At 37.5% G+C, this 18,762-nt stretch overlaps 1 protein-coding gene across 1 annotated transcript in view; it reads right to left on the reverse strand.

Annotated features, from left to right (window-relative positions):
• Positions 1–4,369: 4,369 nt before the first annotated feature.
• The window catches only part of DIP-eta (Dpr-interacting protein eta), a 193,996-nt gene continuing 179,603 nt past the window's right edge, over positions 4,370–18,762 (reverse strand). Inside the window, 1 exon segment of the mRNA XM_073967259.1 lies at positions 4,370–5,083. Within this exon segment, the coding sequence (XP_073823360.1) occupies positions 4,908–5,083 (176 nt within the window). The 3' untranslated portion in view covers positions 4,370–4,907.

The raw sequence follows: 18,762 nt of genomic DNA on the forward strand, positions 1-18,762 counted from the left end.
TACTATCCCGATGATTATAAGTTTGGTCTCATTTGATTCCTCGTGAAGTCTTTTCTTAAAGCTGTTATTTTTATGCAATTTTTGACGAGTAAATGGACCTATATTTTCAAAAAATTCGGATTACATTTAAAATTTTTCCAATTTTTTTGTAAATTCCGCGAATGCTGAGTAACATTTTACAAATATTATGCAATCTACTTAATGACGTCACTTTGTGATAACTTTTAGTGACAATTGTGCTCAATAAAATAATTAGCGTTTTTATAAGAATTTTTTTCTTAAAAGCAGAAGTAAAACCGCGATAACATTTGTCCGCAACAACCAAAAATTTGCTCGTGAGCGGATTTGTACTGGGGAACTTTTTCTTAACCTATGTACCAAAAATCGTTAATGTAGCGCGAAAAGAAAAAATTAAATTTTTTAGAAATGGAATATGAAATAATTGGCAACATTTCCCATATATTCTTGTTCAGGATAAAATTCTAAGACGATCTAGCCATGTCCGCAATAATTGAGATAGAGTGCTGAAATTTTGCACCCGTGAGTATTTTTTCCATAAGCAGGGCAAGTTCGAAGATGGGCTATATCGGTCCACTCTTTGGTATAGCCCCCATATAACGGTACTTCCGAATTTGAGGTATTTTGACTTTATTCGCCACATTTGCAGACCGAATTAGCTATAATTTGGCATTTAGGGTTCCTAGTGATCAACAAACTTATATCCCAAAGGATATTGGCATTGGTCCATGTTTTGGTATAGTCCCCATATAACGGTACCTCCTGATTTTCGGTATATTGAGAATTTTAGCCACAATTTTTAAACGAACTATCTGCAATTTGACATTTGAGGTTCTCAGTGGTCATGAAACATCTCCACGAAACATCGTCAACATAGGTCCATGTTTTGGTATAGCCCCCATATATCGGTACCTCCCGATTTTCGGTATTTTGAGAATTATAGCTACAATTTTAACCGAACTAGCTGTAATTTGCCATTTGAGGTTGGTATAGCCCCCATATAACGGTACCTCCCGATTTTCGGTATTTTGAGAATTTTAGCCACAATTTGTAACCGAACTATCTGCAATTTGACATTTGAGGTTCTCAGTGATCATGAAACATCTCCGCCAAACATCGTCAACATAGGTCCATGTTTTGGTATAGCCCCCATATAACGGTACCTCCCGATTTTCGGTATTTTGAGAATTTGAGCCACAATTTGTAACTGAACTATCTGCAATTTGACATTTGAGGTTCTCAGTGGTCATGAAACATCTCCACGAAACATCGTCAACATAGGTCCATGTTTTGGTATAGACCCCATATAACGGTAGCTCCCGATTTCCGGTATTTTGAGAATTTTAGCTACAGTTTTTAACCGAAATAGCTGTAATTTGACATTTGCAGTTCTCAGTGGTCATAAAACATCTCCAACGAAACATCGTCAACGTAGATCCATGTTTTGGTATAGCCCCCCATATAACGGTATCTCCCGATTTTCGGTATTTTGAGAATTTTAGCTACAATTTTGTCTATTCAAAAATAATCGTCAATATAGGTCCATGTTTTGGTATATCCCCCCATATACATAACTGTACCTCCCGATTTTCGGGAATTTTCAGTGGTCACGAAATTCTTGACTAAAATTCGTCAACATAGGTGCATTTTTGAGGGTCTACATTGTTTTGATGAAACTACCCTCAATTTGACTCTTCAAGTTCTCAGCAGCTATAACACTTTTTCGCCAAAAAAATTTAAAGATAGGTTGAGTCTTTGATATAGCCCCGTAGGTGGTACCTTTCACCTAGCTGAACACATATTTATACCCTATACCACAATGTGGAAAAGGGTATAATAAGTTTGTTTTCCCAAAAATTCATGTAACGCCGCGAAATATTCGTCGTAGACCCCTCATGTGGTATACCAAACTTCATATCTCGACGAGATAAAGCGATTTAGCGATGTGTGTCCGTCCGTCCGTCCGTCTGTCCGTCCATTAAAAATTGTAATCAAGCTAGAGGCCGCAATTATGGACCGATTGTCACGAAATTTAGTATGGAGGTCGGGTTTGGACCAGAATAGAACTGATTAGTTTTTGGCGATGATCGTGAAATGTTAAAGGGATGAAATGGACCAAAAACAAAATTTTTGCTCGATTTTGTAGCCGCTCTGTAGGTCACAATAATAGTCCGATCGGCGCGAAATTTTAAACGTAGTTTTGGTTTGAGATGAAGAAGTAGCGTGCAAGTCAACGGTATGATCGGATAATATTTAGCGGGTTAAATTGATCAAAACTTTTGTGTGAAAATTGGTAAAATTTCTAATGCACATCTTATAACAGCTAGCCCGGAAAGCTAGTGCACAGGGATAGTGGTATAGGGTATCACATGGTCGGCCCCGTCCGACTATAGTCTGTTCTTACTTGTTTTTAGATTAGATTAGATAACACTATGCAACAAAATGGAGGTGAAAGTCTGGGGCACGGAAAATTCCTCTTGGGGGAAAAAGGCCTTGGTGAGTATATTATGAACCCCGAAGGACAGATCCGCCGTGAGTCGAACTTCCGCTTTATGGAGTGATGAAATTTTTTTAGAGACCCTGTGGGCCATCAGGAATTTGCGTTATAACTTTGTTCACTGTTGCTTAAGTGCTCTACGAAAACAAGAAACAAAGATATAATGCTAATTCATGATGGCTTACGGGGTCTCTTGCAAAAACTTCATCACGCCATAAAGCGGAAGTTCGACTCACGGCGCATCTGTCCTTCGGGGTTTTTAATATCCACACACCAAGGGCTTTCATCTCCAAAAGGAATTATCTCTGCCCCAACACTTGTGTTTACAGTGTAATTTAAGCAATAGTGGGAGGCAGTAGGAGTCTATCCATTGTCGAAAAGTTTTTCCACCTATAATTGTGAAAGGACCCTAATTATTCCATTTTAATTAAGACTATTTTATGGTGGAGGGTATAAAAAGTTCGGCCCGGCCGAACTTAACGACTTTTTACGTTATATAGCCGGCATTCGATCTGTCCATAGGTGATAGTTTCAATTCACACAGGCTGAGATTATATCTAATACTATTTTATTTGGAGGCTTTTGGCCAGCATGGACTTGCCCATGAAAAACACATTATCGTCGTAAGGGTCTTATACTACATTTAAGAGAGCATTTTGAACTTTTGCGGGGCATCGGCAAAATTCTTAAAAATCCACGTCAGGTAGTTTTGGCAAAATTCTTCAAAACCCTCGTCAGGTAGCTTCGAAAAAAATTATTAAAACTCCACGTCGGATAGGTTTGGCAAAATCTTAAAGAGCCACATGAGACGGTGCTTGCAAAATTCTTGAAAGCCAGGTCAGATAACTTCGTCAAAATTCTTAAAATTCCATGTCAGGTACCTATTTCTTAGGGAAACCATAAAAATCCACATCAAATGCACCTAGACTGAGCTAATATTTTGGAAAAAATTAAAAAAAAACAACTTTATAGAATTTTTAAAAATCCACGGCTCCAGACCCAGCAAATGCTTCGGAAATATTCTTTAAAAAAATCTCCGTATATAGATCCCGAAAAGTCTTTGTTAAAAGTATACAAAATAAAGTTCTTAACAATGCATGCCTCTAGGACCCAGCTAAGACCATGGAAACGTTCTTAAAAAATCCACTTCTACAGAAAATTACGTTAGGTACTTTTATAAGAGTTCATAAAAAATCCTAGTGGACAGAGCCATACAAGGCTTGAGAAGCATTCTACAAAATCCGCATTAGGTACCTTTGTGAAAATGCGTAAAATCCACGTCTATAGACTCCGTTAAGACTTTCTGACAAGTTTTAAAAGTCCTTACTTCTAGCCCTAGGTAAGACCTGGCAAAAATTCTTAAAAAATCGCGCTTCTAGACCCACATGAGACTTTGGTTATTTCTTAAAAATTTACGCCTATAGGTATGTAAAAAATTATGACATATTTTAATGCGGCTTTCTACCAAGAATTTAGGCTAAAAAGTACAGATTTTTTGAATAGACATTTGTGGTTGGTTGTACCACAGGTCCTTTTGTTTAATTTGTATTCGAACTAGCTGCATTTTGAAACCTAGGCCATACACTTCATTCTAATGCACCCAAAACAAGCAAAGCAGATATATGAGAAGCAGGTATAGGAAATATTAATAGCTCTGTAATAGGTTCTGTAGTAAATCCTGTATCTACAATGATGGCAATAATATGGTCCGATATCTACCTTAACATTCGATAACCACTTTTTGATAACCATTCGACAAACATTTTAAGAAGTTTTAAATTTTTACGTTCTTTGATTTCAAAACACTGTGTATTGACCTTTGACCCTTCTTATGCATAAAGTTTACAACTGAAGTTTTCATCAACAAAATTCACAATTTTTTATTTCATTTCAACATAAAACTAATTCGAAGACTTGTTTTTTACATAACTTACATACTGGCTATTACATACACACATTTTGTATGGATGTGCCCATGTATGTTTTACCTACTATCTCTTTATATGTACTCTTTTTTTGTTTCAAACTTTTATACAAATAATACAATACTTATATATTATGTGTATATTTTAATGTTATTTATATATTTAACATACTCAACTTAATATTAAATTTCCCATTTGAAGGAAATGCAATAAGACCCCGAACAACTACTTCTTTCATCCATCGGTAATACTCTTGCTTACGCCAATTTGTGTAATATGTAATCCTTCGTCTTTCGTGTGTTCATGTGTGTGTGTTTAAAAGGCTTTAACAATATTTATATCTTCTTTTTTGTGAGTTTTGCCTGAGGTTGGGTGTCACTTGCCACAACAGCCGTAGCAGTTGCATCATCAACGTTTTCGTCGTCATAACCAGAATATCACATCAGCACCATTGTCATCCCAAGATGTCAATGTTGTTGCTGACGAACGAAGAAGAAGATGTGTTGTTGCATCAGTGTCAGACACATGCTTACTGTGATGCTTATTAGCAAATGTGACGTTCGGTGTGGATTGTTGTTGCTGCTGTGATGACTCACCGCTGAACTTGGATATAAATCGTCAAATTCACTTATACTTAAAAGATCTGAAAAAGTACGAAAAAAACATAAAGTAAATTGAGAGTAACCTATTTTTAAAGAAAGAATGTTTTCAATGTTTTTGTTAAAAGATTCTAAAAAATCCTATATTTTACCTCTAGGTAGGACCACTAGAAAAAAAAAACTCCACGCCTCTAGAAAAAATTCTTAGAAACTCCACGCATCTAGAAAAAATTCTTAAAAACTACACGCCTCTAGAAAAAATTCTTAAAAACTCCACGCCTCTAGAAAAAATTCTTAGAAACTCCACGCATCTAGAAAAAATTCTTAAAAACTACACGCCTCTAGAAAAAATTCTTAAAAACTCCACGCCTCTAGAAAAAATTCTTAAAAACTCCACGCCTCTAGAAAAAATTCTTAAAAACTCCACGCCTCTAGAAAAAATTCTTAAAAACTCCACGCCTCTAGAAAAAATTCTTAAAAACTCCACGCCTCTAGAAAAAATTCTTAAAAACTCCACGCCTCTAGAAAAAATTCTTAAAAACTCCACGCCTCTAGAAAAATTTCTTAAAAACTCCACGCCTCTAGAAAAAATTCTTAAAAACTCCACGCCTCTAGAAAAAATCTTAAAAACTCCACGCCTCTAGAAAAAATTCTTAAAAACTCCACGCCTCTAGAAAAAATTCTTAAAAACTCCACGCCTCTAGAAAAAATTCTTAAAAACTCCACGCCTCTAGAAAAAATTCTTAGAAACTCCACGCATCTAGAAAAAATTGTTAAAAACTCCACGCCTCTAGAAAAAATTCTTAGAAACTCCACGCCTCTAGAAAAAATTCTTAGAAACTCCACGCATCTAGAAAAAAATCTTAAAAACTACACGCCTCTTGAAAAAATTCTTAGAAACTCCACGCATCTAGAAAAAATTCTTAAAAACTACACGCCTCTAGAAAAAATTCTTAAAAACTCCACGCCTCTAGAAAAAATTCTTAAAAACTCCACGCCTCTAGAAAAAATTCTTAAAAACTCCACGTGTATAAGTTAGATACGTTGGCCTTCAACTTCCCAAGCCCAGTCGATCACGGTAGCTGATTGACAGCTCGTGTATCACCTCTACAAGTTCCCTCTGCGGAGATCGGAGAGTGTAGATACTAACGGGCGACGGTTGTTGTTGGTTTGCTCATTTTGATACATAGAGACTCTGCTCTCACAAAATGTAGTTGTAGTAGTAAAATACCGAAGATCCTCTGCGATCCCAACGATCCTCTGCGATCACTAAGATCCTCTGCGATCCAAATGAACCTCTGCGTTCACTTTACTTTTATCTTTAAAAGAGAAAGCACCTAGCAAAAGGTAATCTTGTTGATACAAAGAAACAAACAATTCAATAAACCAGCAAACATTTATTATTATAAAGAACTGATACCTCTGTGTTTTTATTTATCTTTTCTTTTCCCCCCATTGCCCTACATAAACATTTGGTCGCATCGAGCCGGATTTGTGAATTTGAGAAGTTTGCCTGGTTATTAATTGTGCCTTTTTTCTCCCAAAGGAAATTATCAACAACGCATCCCCGCACCTACCGCATCACCACATCATCTACTTTCATCAAAATCATCATCTCATCACATAAATTCATCAAAAAACAAGGTACGTAAGTTCAGTGCATTTGTTTGTGTGAGATTTCGTTTTATTTTTTGAAAACAAAAGTGAAAAAAAGTGTTTTTAATTTTTGATCGCGGTACTGGTCGCCTTTTTGTTACCCTATTTTCCGGTATCGTTCAATATACAGTCCACAATAAACTAATTTCTATATAAATCAATTAAAATTATTCTGAAATCGAGTCGTGTTTGCATTATTTTCCAATTCGTCGCGAAATAATCGAACATTTCCATAAGTTTGTGCTAATTTCTTAATATTTAACACAAAAAAAATATACTTTTCTAATTGAAATAATCTGCCGCTGTAGTGTGCCTTTTTTTCTCTTGCTTATTGCAATATTCCCCACACATTTTGTACATTGCCGAGTGATCGTGTTTGCAGTCAACCAATATTCGTAATATTCGTATTATTTTCGTTTGTTTCTCACCGAAAATCGGCCGCAAACCTACCAACAATTTATTTAACTCTGTTACTATCACTTGTTATTCGGCCAATTGCAAAAACAATCACCATCCCAGCAAAATAAATTGGAAGTAGTGCAATGTAGACTAGTTCTTTCACGGCATGTTTTTATGCAGTTCAAACGGAGTCGTGAAAAAGGCACTCCGTTCCTCACATTTTAACCGCATTTGGATGCAATCTAAAGAATCACATCCATTTGTCACATTTTAACAACATCTGGAGGCAGTTCAACGGAGTCGTAAAAAAGGCACTCCAATTCCTCACAATTTAACAGCATCCGGATGCAGTGCAAACGGAGTCGTGAAAAAGGCACTCCGTTCACTACATTTTAATAGCAGTCGTTAGAGATCCCTACATGTACATAAATCAATTTGTACATCTCTACACGCAGCGGAATACATTTCCAAAAAGAGATAATCGTGTTAACATTTCCAAACATTTGTTAAAACAAACTAAATAATATTTAATTTGTGAACATTTTTCCGGTAACCCACGAGAAGAAAATTTCCCAATGGAGTGCTGTTGGAGTACATGTCGAAATCTTAACTGGTGATGGGAAGACAATATCAAACCCATTTAGCAGATGAAGCAAAAGCACTTAAGCTTGGATTAAATGAAGAGCGGAGGAAACACACATGTTTGCGATTGAATTCAATAGAGAATTTTCATATTTTGTGTTAATTTAATAAAGTTATTAATATTTTTGTTTTACACAAATAATAAATGCATTTTATTTTGTTATTCAAAACACGTTCTCTGCAGTGGGATTCTGTAACTCATTTTTACTGTTATCGACAAAAATCGGTAAAATTAAATCGCAAAATTATGACTAAAAACATAAAGAATGGTTGGCATCACCGTTTGTGTCGGTAGAGGCTAGCGACTACTTTTTATTCATCGTTAACTTACCGAAAAATTTCGTTAATTATCGAAATTATAAGCATTTTAATTTTACCGACAATTACCGATAACAGCAAAAATGAGTTACAGAATCCCACTACTGGACTGCCTCCTATTCTACCCCAAAGGGACAGTTAAAATGCAATGCCAAAGGGTCAGTTAAAATGCAGTGCCAAAGGTTCAGTTAAAATGCAATGCCAAAGGGTCAGTTAAAATGCGGTGCAATGGAGTGCCTCTTTCCGGGGTCACTCCCTTGTAAAAATCATGAGTGAAAATGCATAATTTGATGCACTTCCAAATCACTTGTACATATCATTTAACTGCCTCTTTGGAGGCAAACTTTTCGCTGGGATACTAGCCCTTTTCTATTTCTTATATTCAGTAAGAAATATAACAACAATTTATTTATCTCCCCAGCTCTCACTGTTGGGTAAGTGCCGTTGGTCTAGTTGTCGTGTAAATACAACAACAAGAATACGCGCCTTTTTTTAATTTTGATAGCGTCACTTTGTGCCTTTATAAATATACCAACAACATTTGCCTCTCCAGTTCTCACTGCTTGCTTGGTCGTTGTCGTTGGTCTGTTTGTAGCGAGGCAGTTACATCCACACACACCCCCCCACTACTTGTGTGTTCCTTTTTCCCTTTTGTGTGGTATTCTTTATTCACCACGGCACAGTGGGCCCCAAAAAAATTGTGAAAATTTTAAATTTAAATTCTTAAATATTTTTTTTTTTCTCGAAAATTTCTTGAAATAAAATTTGCGTTTTTGGATTTTTAAAATAAATTCACCCTACAATCAGCCTATTATCTGCATTATTTATTGAGTTCTTTTGTGGAAAAATACCGTTTTTTCCTAAAGTTTTATTAAAGATTTTTTTGAAGAAAACTAGCCTTAAGCGCGTGCTTACAACTTATAGGCATTAGCAAATTTTATTTTCGGTCGAAAATTCGTGCACCCTACACCCGGTACATAACGAAAAATTAAGTTTTTTTGTATTCATTTGATCTTTTTTGTGCTTTTTGAATATTTTGATAAATATTAACCATTTTAATACATTTTTAAATTATTCTTTGACTATTTATTTAACATTTCATTCAAGAACTGTTCAAATATTTATTCAATTAGAATAAATTAAAAATTTCTGATTTCTTTTGCTAATTTCGGGAAATTTTTGATTCTTCTTTCCACCAAATTAGTTTGCTTTGTGATTTTAGATTTTTTTTGATCTGTTTTCCTTTGGCATTTGTGTCGATCTCCATTCGATTGTGGGTTTTTCCTAGTTATATCTTGATTTTTGCGTCTTTAGGTTCCAATCTAAATAATTCTTTTCGCAGTTCTTTTTAAAAATCTTACTTGGAAAAATGGTGAACATCAATTTAATCCAATTTATCCGCGCTTCCGATAAAATTGAAAAGTTTACAACATCCTTCAGCGCTATTAGAGCTGAAAATCATACGATTTTCAATCTTGAAGTTCGAAAGACCGAACTCCAAAATTTGTGGAGTAAGGCTTCCGATGCATATGATAAGTACATCGATCATTTGATGTCTCAAGAGGGTGTTTCTGCAGAAGAAATATCTTCTGTTGATGGCAAGTATGAAAGTACTCGCGAAAGATATGTCAATTGTTTGTCGGAAATGAATGAAAAACTAGAGAACTTAAAGTCATTGAAATCTTCCCCTTCCACTCCAACTGCAATGCACAGTAGTACTCCTCACAATACCCCAGCACAAACCAGTCGCAATATGGAGACTAGGGAGTCCGATAGATCCAATAGGCTGCCCGGTAATTCTAATTCAGATAATATTTCTAACCAGAGTTTGAATTTGCCTCCTACATCTAATAATCAACAGCTTGATATTCAGAGTTCTGCTGATATTTCGATTTCTAATTGGAGTTTGCCGCCATATGTTTCTAACACTATGCACAATCTCAAATTACCTCCGTGTGATATTGATGAGTTTCACGGTGATTTCTTGTCGTGGCCTACATTCCGTGACCTTTTTTCAGCCATGGTTATAAACAATTCTGGGCTAAGTGACATTGAGAAACTGTGTCACTTAGTTCAAAAAACTAAAGGTGAGGCTAGGGAAGTCGTCTCTAAGTTTCCGCTCACACATAGAAGTTTTGCTCTTGCTTGGAAAGCCCTCAAGGATACTTATGACAATAAAAGAATCCTTGTAAATAGTCATTTAAGGATTTTATTCGATCTTCCGTCTTTAACTAGTGAAACGAGTTCAGGTTTAAAATCTTTGCAAAGGGGCATAAACGGTTGTTTGTCTGCCATGTCAGTTTATGACATTGTTACGGATCACTGGGATCCTATTCTTGTTTTTATTTGTATTCAGCGTCTGCCAAAGCTTACAGTAACACTCTGGGAACAGAGTCTCACGGATAAGTCGTCCTTATCGTCATGGTCTCAGCTCGATTCCTTCCTCACGGAAAGAATTCAGACGCTTGCCTGTTTGCGTGACATAAAAGGTATAGATTCTTCTAAGTCCCCTAATAAGCGCAACGTTAAGGCACATTTGGCGAAAACTTCGTCTGATACTATAAAATCACATTCCAAACATCGTTGTGTTGTCTGTTCCCTTGAAAATCATGCGCTCTATTCTTGTCCCCGTTTTAAAAAGTTAACTTTCGAGCAAAGACTTACTATTGTTAAAAAACAAGGCCTGTGTTTTAATTGTTTGTCGAGAGGTCATTCGATCGCTAGCTGTCCCAGTACGCATCGCTGCTTTGTATGTCATGAAAAGCACCACACGCTCATGCATAAACCTAATAGGTCGGCACCCACAAATAGTTCCACGTCAAATGTGACACATCCCGTTCCTAGGACTAATTCCATTTCACATTTAGATAATGTTGCATCTACCTCTTCTGGTGCTAATCCGACTGTAATGAACCGCCAAGTTCATTACACGTCTCATAATTCAAGAGTTCTTCTCGGTACAGACATCGTAAATATAGTTCACGAAGGTACTACTTATCCAGTTCGTGCCCTCATTGACCCTGCGTCTGAGGCTACTTTTATAGCTGAGCATATTCAAAATAGATTGAAGTTGTCGACTCGGTCCACCATTGCTAACATTTCCGGGGTAAATGGTTCTTCTTCAATTACCTCTAGGAAGAATTGTCTCATCTGCATAAGTTCACGTTTAGATTCTTCCATCTTGTTGAAAGCTGAAGCCTTTGTTCTTCCCAAGATATCTGGTGATATACCTTCCTTTTCGGTTGACTCTTCCACTTATCGTTCTTTGCCAAACTTGCGTTTAGCTGATCCACACCTTTTTGATAGTCGGCCTGTGGATATGTTGTTGGGCGCGGATTTATATCCTCACATTTTGTTGCCTGGGGTACAACAAAATGTTTTAGGTTCATTGTTGGCGCAAAACTCTGTCTTTGGTTGGATCATCTCGGGTCCAATTCCCTGCTCCCCTTTGCAGGTATTCACAACCACATTGAGCTTCAGTGAGGAAGACAGCCTCAATAAAACACTTCTGCGGTTTTGGGAACTTGAGGAGGCTCCCAAACGCAAATTACTTTCGCCATCAGACAAGTTCTGCGAGGAGAACTATCGGTCTACAACTACGAGGAATTCAGAGGGTCGTTACGTTGTCACACTTCCCATTCGGTCTGAATTTCCTCAGAATCTGAAAATTGGAGACTCCCGACCGAATGTCCTACGTCAATTTTTGAAAAATGAAAGTTCGCTTTTACGCAAACCCTCCCTTAAGGAAATGTATGATGCGGTTGTTCGCGAGTATCTTGACTTAGGTCACATGTGCTCCATTTCTCCCTCACAGGCGCCACTTGTATGTTATTTACCCCATCATCCAGTCGTCAATTTAGAAAAACAGACTTCGAAGTTGCGTGTAGTATTTAATGCATCAAACAAAACTTCTACTGGTGTAAGTCTAAACGACATCCTTCATGTGGGACCCACTCTCCAAGCGGACTTAGTCTTATTAATATTGAGATGGCGCTTATTCCGATACGTGTTCAATTGCGACATAACGCAAATGTATCGTCAGATACGCGTTCACCCACAACATACTTCACTACAGAGAATTTTGTTTAGAGAGTCCCCTAATGATCCTATTGTAGATTACGAATTGCAAACTGTCACCTTTGGTGTAAATTGCGCCCCTTTTTTGGCAATTCGTACTTTGCTTCAGCTCGCTGATGATTGTGAATCAGAATTTCCTTTAGCTTCGAAAATTCTTCGCAAGAGTATGTATGTTGATGATGTCCTCGCTGGTGCACACGATTTAGAAACTACTTTACTTTCTCGTGACCAGCTTATTGCTGCCCTATCCACCGCTAAATTTGAGTTGAGGAAGTGGACCTCAAATGATAAATCTGTTCTTGCTTGTTTGCCTACTGACCATTTAGTTGACGCCCAGGTTCTTTCCTTTGTAGAAGCAAGTAGTTCCAAACCATTGGGCATAAGATGGAATGCCAGTTTGGATTCGTTCTATTTTTGTGTAAATCCCATTCCTAGCAAAGATACCTACTCAAAACGGGAAGTTCTTTCTCATATAGCTAAATTGTTTGATCCCGTAGGTTGGCTAGCCCCCGTTATTGTCGTAGCAAAAATAATAATGCAAAAGGTGTGGTTAGATAATATAGGATGGGATGATTCTCTTCTTCTTGCTACAAGCAACTCCTGGCAAAACTTTGTTGGAAATTACCCTCAGGTGAATTCTATAAAAATTCCGCGTTGGGTTCAATATGAACCAAACTCTTTGGCAGAGTTGCATGTATTTTGTGATGCTTCAGAGAAAGCATACGCGGGGGTGATTTATATTCGCACTACAAACCCGCAAGGTCATATTCATGTTAATTTGTTGGCCTCCAAGACTAGGGTAGCACCCATTAAATCAGTGTCATTACCTCGACTAGAATTGTGTGGGGCTGTATTAGCTTCGGAACTTTTGAAGCCCATATTGAATGATTTAGAGATCCCAATCCATAAAATTTACTATTGGACCGACTCAACCATTGTGTTAGCTTGGTTACGGAAAACTCCAACTACTTGGTCTACTTTTGTGCCAAATAGGGTTTGTCGAATACAACAAAACGTAGGAAATGGAAATTGGTTCCATGTTAAGTCTGAAGACAACCCGGCGGATTTGGGAAGCCGCGGAGTCTCTCCGTTAGACCTTGCCAATAGTTCCCTTTGGTGGAAGGGTCCTAGTTGGTTGAGTTTAGATAACTCCACTTGGAAAACATCAGATCTCGCTCCCCTCGAAACTGAATTGGAAACGCGTAGTGTTAAAACACATTATTCTTTCTTTTCGAGTTATGAAGACATTTTGGATAGATTTTCTTCACTGGATAGAGCATTGCGAGTTTTGGCTTATATGTACCGGTTCATTTATAAAACTCATCCCCATAATCGACCTTCACATTGTTCCACCAATAAAATTCCAACTTCTGAAGAAATTAGGAATGTTAAAAATCATCTAGCAGTCTTGGCACAAAAGGTTTATTTTGCAGACGAATATAGGCATCTTTTGGATAAACGGCCTTTACCTTCCTCAAGTTCTCTTCTTGCCTTGAACCCAGTTTTAGATGAATTTGGTGTTATGCGTCTAAATGGACGTCTAGTAAATTGTCCCACTTTGTCTGAGCAGGAGAAACACCCCATTATTTTGCCATATGGATGTCGGTTCGCACGTCTTCTTGTTGAACACGCGCATTCCAAAACTGTTCACGGTGGAAATCAGCTCATGCTTCGCATTCTTCGAATGGAGTTTTGGATTCCTCGGGTCAAAACTCTTATTCGCACCGTTATTAATCGTTGTAAGGTTTGCTGGCTAGAGAAAAATAAATCGTGTCCGCAGATTATGGCTGCGCTTCCTCCTGAAAGAACTTCTATAAACAGGCCATTTACCACAACAGGGATAGACTTTGCTGGGCCTTTTGATATTAAGTCCTTTACGGGTCGTGCTTGTCGTATCACAAAAGGGTACGTTTGTGTCTTTGTTTGTTTTGCGACCAAAGCTGTGCATTTAGAGGCTGCGTCTGATCTTTCATCCGCTTCATTTCTCGCTACCTTTTATCGATTCATAGGTCGTCGTGGTTGTCCTAAAACCATATTCTCGGACAATGGAACTAATTTTGTTGGCGCTTCACATGAGTTCGAAAAAGATTTTAGAATATTTCTTCGTGAAAGTCGTGACGCCGTTTCATCCGCAATGGGGTATCAAGAACTTAATTGGCAATTCATACCGGCTGGCGCTCCCCACATGGGTGGACTTTGGGAGGCAGCTGTTAAGAGTTTTAAAAAGCATCTTTATAAGCATGCCAGGTCCTTTTCGTATACGTTTGAGGAATTTTCCACTATTTTAGCCCGAATTGAAGCGTGTTTGAACTCTCGCCCTTTACATCCTATGTCAGATAGTCTCGATGAATTAGAAGCGCTTACACCAGGTCACTTTCTTATAGGTGCACCCCTCCTTGCTCCGCCAGAACCCCTCGTCGAAGAATCGCCATTGAGTTTAGTCAATCGGTATCGAAAATTGAAGGCTTTGACGCATCAATTTTGTAGTAGGTGGAAAGAAGAGTATTTGTTTCATTTGAATAAGCGTTATAAGTGGAAATATCCAGAGAGAAATGTCGAAGTTAACGATTTGGTTGTCATTCGGCATGAAAAACTGGCTCCTACTTCATGGAAATTAGGACGTGTTGTAGATACTCATCCTGGTACGGACGGTAAAGTTCGCGTTGTAGATGTCCGAACTTCTCAGGGTATTGTTAGGCGACCAGTCGTGAAATTAGTCGTGTTGCCTAATTAAGCAAAATCTCCACTCTCTCTTTCGTGTTGTTATTTGTGTTAGCTATGGCATCTCAACAAGACTTGTTCCCTGAAGTGGTATTGTCCGATTTTGATGAAGAAATGATGTCCGACCGGGAAGTGGAAGCCGAAATGAGGGCCGCCATTCCGGATAATCAGATGCCAACAGCTGTTGTAACCGCGGATATTGCCCCCACAACCTTCGTCTCCAACGTAGATGCGAAATCTGCAGCACCCTCTACTCACGCTGTGGACAATCGTCCTGTGGTTTCAAAAACTACAACCCCTTCGGTCCACGGGTCCCAAACGGGCAAAACCACATTTGCCAAACCTCCAATCCCATGTAGATTGTGTTCCCATGCCCATCCAATTTATAAATGTGCAATATTTAAGAAAATGTCAATCGAGAAACGGTTAAAAGCGGTCGCGTACCATCATTATTGTTATAATTGTTTACGTCCTGACCATTCCTCGAAAAATTGTCCAGTGTCCTTTAGGTGTAGTTATTGTAAAAATAAGCATCACACCATGCTACACCTATCAAAGAAGGTGAAACCTCAACACTCATCTCGCTCTGAGCCCAAATCTTCGACCTCGGTCGTGCCTCGAGGTATCTTTCCGATACCGCCAGATAATGTTTTGCCATCATCGGTTTTACCTGTAGGTCGAGTGATAATGTTAACCCCCACCGTAGTCGTACGTTTGTGTCTGCCGGAAACCACAATGCCGATAAGGGCTATACTGGATCCGTGTTGTCAAGTAAGTCAAGTGTGCGCGTCTTTGGTCACTGAATTGAATTGGCCGTTAACGAAAATCGACAACATGGACCACGCGGATTTTTTGATAATGTCGAGATTTGATTCGGTCCACAAACACTTTTTAACGGCTAGGGTCGCGAACATAACCCGCGGTGTAACTCCTTCCATGTCCGCACCCCCGTCTATTCGCGAATCATTTGTTGGCCTGGAGCTAGCAGATCCCTCCTTCGATCGTTCTGGACCAATAGCAATGGTTCTTGGTCCAGAGATTTATTCTAAAATAATATCGCCTAGGATAATTACTCAACCTGGTCTACCTACGGCCCAGTATACAACTTTTGGATGGGTAATATCGGGTCCAGCACATTTGTAAATAATATTATATATTTATTTAAATTGAAATAAAATTGAATTCCAAATGAATTATAAACTCTCACATATGAACTGAACTTACGAACCTATATATATATATATATATATATATATTACTTAATGCACTTGCAAATATTATATGGATATTAATTTAATTTGTTGATCCATTTAAATGTATCAAGGTGGGCGGCAATGTATAAGTTAGATACGTTGGCCTTCAACTTCCCAAGCCCAGTCGATCACGGTAGCTGATTGACAGCTCGTGTATCACCTCTACAAGTTCCCTCTGCGGAGACCGGAGAGTGTAGATACTAACGGGCGACGGTTGTTGTTGGTTTGCTCATTTTGATACATAGAGACTCTGCTCTCACAAAATGTAGTTGTAGTAGTAAAATACCGAAGATCCTCTGCGATCCCAACGATCCTCTGCGATCACTAAGATCCTCTGCGATCCAAATGAACCTCTGCGTTCACTTTACTTTTATCTTTAAAAGAGAAAGCACCTAGCAAAAGGTAATCTTGTTGATACAAAGAAACAAACAATTCAATAAACCAGCAAACATTTATTATTATAAAGAACTGATACCTCTGTGTTTTTATTTATCTTTTCTTTTCCCCCCATTGCCCTACATAAACACCACGCCTCTAGAAAAAATTCTTAAAAACTCCACGCCTCTAGAAAAAATTCTTAAAAACTCCACGCCTCTAGAAAAAATTCTTAAAAACTCCACGCCTCTAGAAAAAATTCTTAAAAACTCCACGCCTCTAGAAAAAATTCTTAAAAACTCCACGCCTCTAGAAAAAATTCTTAAAAACTCCACGCCTCTAGAAAAAATTCTTAAAAACTCCACGCCTCTAGAAAAAATTCTTAAAAACTCCACGCCTCTAGAAAAAATTCTTAAAAACTCCACGCCTCTAGAAAAAATTCTTAAAAACTCCACGCCTCTAGAAAAAATTCTTAAAAACTCCACGCCTCTAGAAAAAATTCTTAAAAACTCCACGCCTCTAGAAAAAATTCTTAAAAACTCCACGCCTCTAGAAAAAATTCTTAAAAACTCCACGCCTCTAGAAAAAATTCTTAAAAACTCCACGCCTCTAGAAAAAATTCTTAAAAACTCCACGCCTCTAGAAAAAATTCTTAAAAACTCCACGCCTCTAGAAAAAATTCTTAAAAACTCCACGCCTCTAGAAAAAATTCTTAAAAACTCCACGCCTCTAGAAAAAATTCTTAAAAACTCCACGCCTCTAGAAAAAATTCTTAAAAACTCCACGCCTCTAGAAAAAATTCTTAAAAACTCCACGCCTCTAGAAAAAATTCTTAAAAACTCCACGCCTCTAGAAAAAATTCTTAAAAACTCCACGCCTCTAGAAAAAATTCTTAAAAACTCCACGCCTCTAGAAAAAATTCTTAAAAACTCCACGCCTCTAGAAAAAATTCTTAAAAACTCCACGCCTCTAGAAAAAATCTTAAAAACTCCACGCCTCTAGAAAAAATTCTTAAAAACTCCACGCCTCTAGAAAAAATTCTTAAAAACTCCACGCCTCTAGAAAAAAATCTTAAAAACTCCACGCCTCTAGAAAAAATTCTTAAAAACTCCACGCCTCTAGAAAAAATTCTTAAAAACTCCACGCCTCTAGAAAAAATTCTTAAAAACTCCACGCCTCTAGAAAAAATTCTTAAAAACTCCACGCCTCTAGAAAAAAATCTTAAAAACTCCACGCCTCTAGAAAAAATTCTTAAAAACTCCACGCCTCTAGAAAAAATTCTTAAAAACTCCACGCCTCTAGAAAAAAATCTTAAAAACTCCACGCCTCTAGAAAAAAATCTTAAAAACTCCACGCCTCTAGAAAAAAATCTTAAAAACTCCACGCCTCTAGAAAAAATTCTTAAAAACTCCACGCCTCTAGAAAAAATTCTTAAAAACTCCACGCCTCTAGAAAAAATTCTTAAAAACTCCACGCCTCTAGAAAAAAATCTTAAAAACTCCACGCCTCTAGAAAAAAATCTTAAAAACTCCACGCCTCTAGAAAAAATTCTTAAAAACTCCACGCCTCTAGAAAAAATTCTTAAAAACTCCACGCCTCTAGAAAAAATTCTTAAAAACTCCACGCCTCTAGAAAAAATTCTTAAAAACTCCACGCCTCTAGAAAAAATTCTTAAAAACTCCACGCCTCTAGAAAAAATTCTTAAAAACTCCACGCCTCTAGAAAAAATTCTTAAAAACTCCACGCCTCTAGAAAAAATTCTTAAAAACTCCACGCCTCTAGAAAAAATTCTTAAAAACTCCACGCCTCTAGAAAAAATTCTTAAAAACTCCACACCTCTAGAAAAAATTCTTAAAAACTCCACGCCTCTAGAAAAAATTCTTAAAAACTCCACGCCTCTAGAAAAAATTCTTAAAAACTCCACGCCTCTACAAAAAATTCTTAAAAACTCCACGCCTCTAGAAAAAATTCTTAAAAACTCCACGCTTCTAGAAAAAATTCTTAAAAACTCCACGCCTCTAGAAAAAATTCTTAAAAACTCCACGCCTCTAGAAAAAATTCTTAAAAACTCCACGCCTCTAGAAAAAATTCTTAAAAACTCCACGCCTCTAGAAAAAATTCTTAAAAACTCCACGCCTCTAGAAAAAATTCTTAAAAACTCCAAGCCTCTAGAAAAAATTCTTAAAAACTCCACGCCTCTAGAAAAAATTCTTAAAAACTCCACGCCTCTAGAAAAAATTCTTAAAAACTCCACGCCTCTAGAAAAAATTCTTAAAAACTCC

The sequence above is a fragment of the Musca autumnalis genome, unplaced genomic scaffold (assembly GCF_047663935.1).
Source record: "Musca autumnalis isolate F117 unplaced genomic scaffold, ASM4766393v1 scaffold_2, whole genome shotgun sequence".
In the NCBI taxonomy this organism is placed as follows: domain Eukaryota; kingdom Metazoa; phylum Arthropoda; class Insecta; order Diptera; family Muscidae; genus Musca; species Musca autumnalis.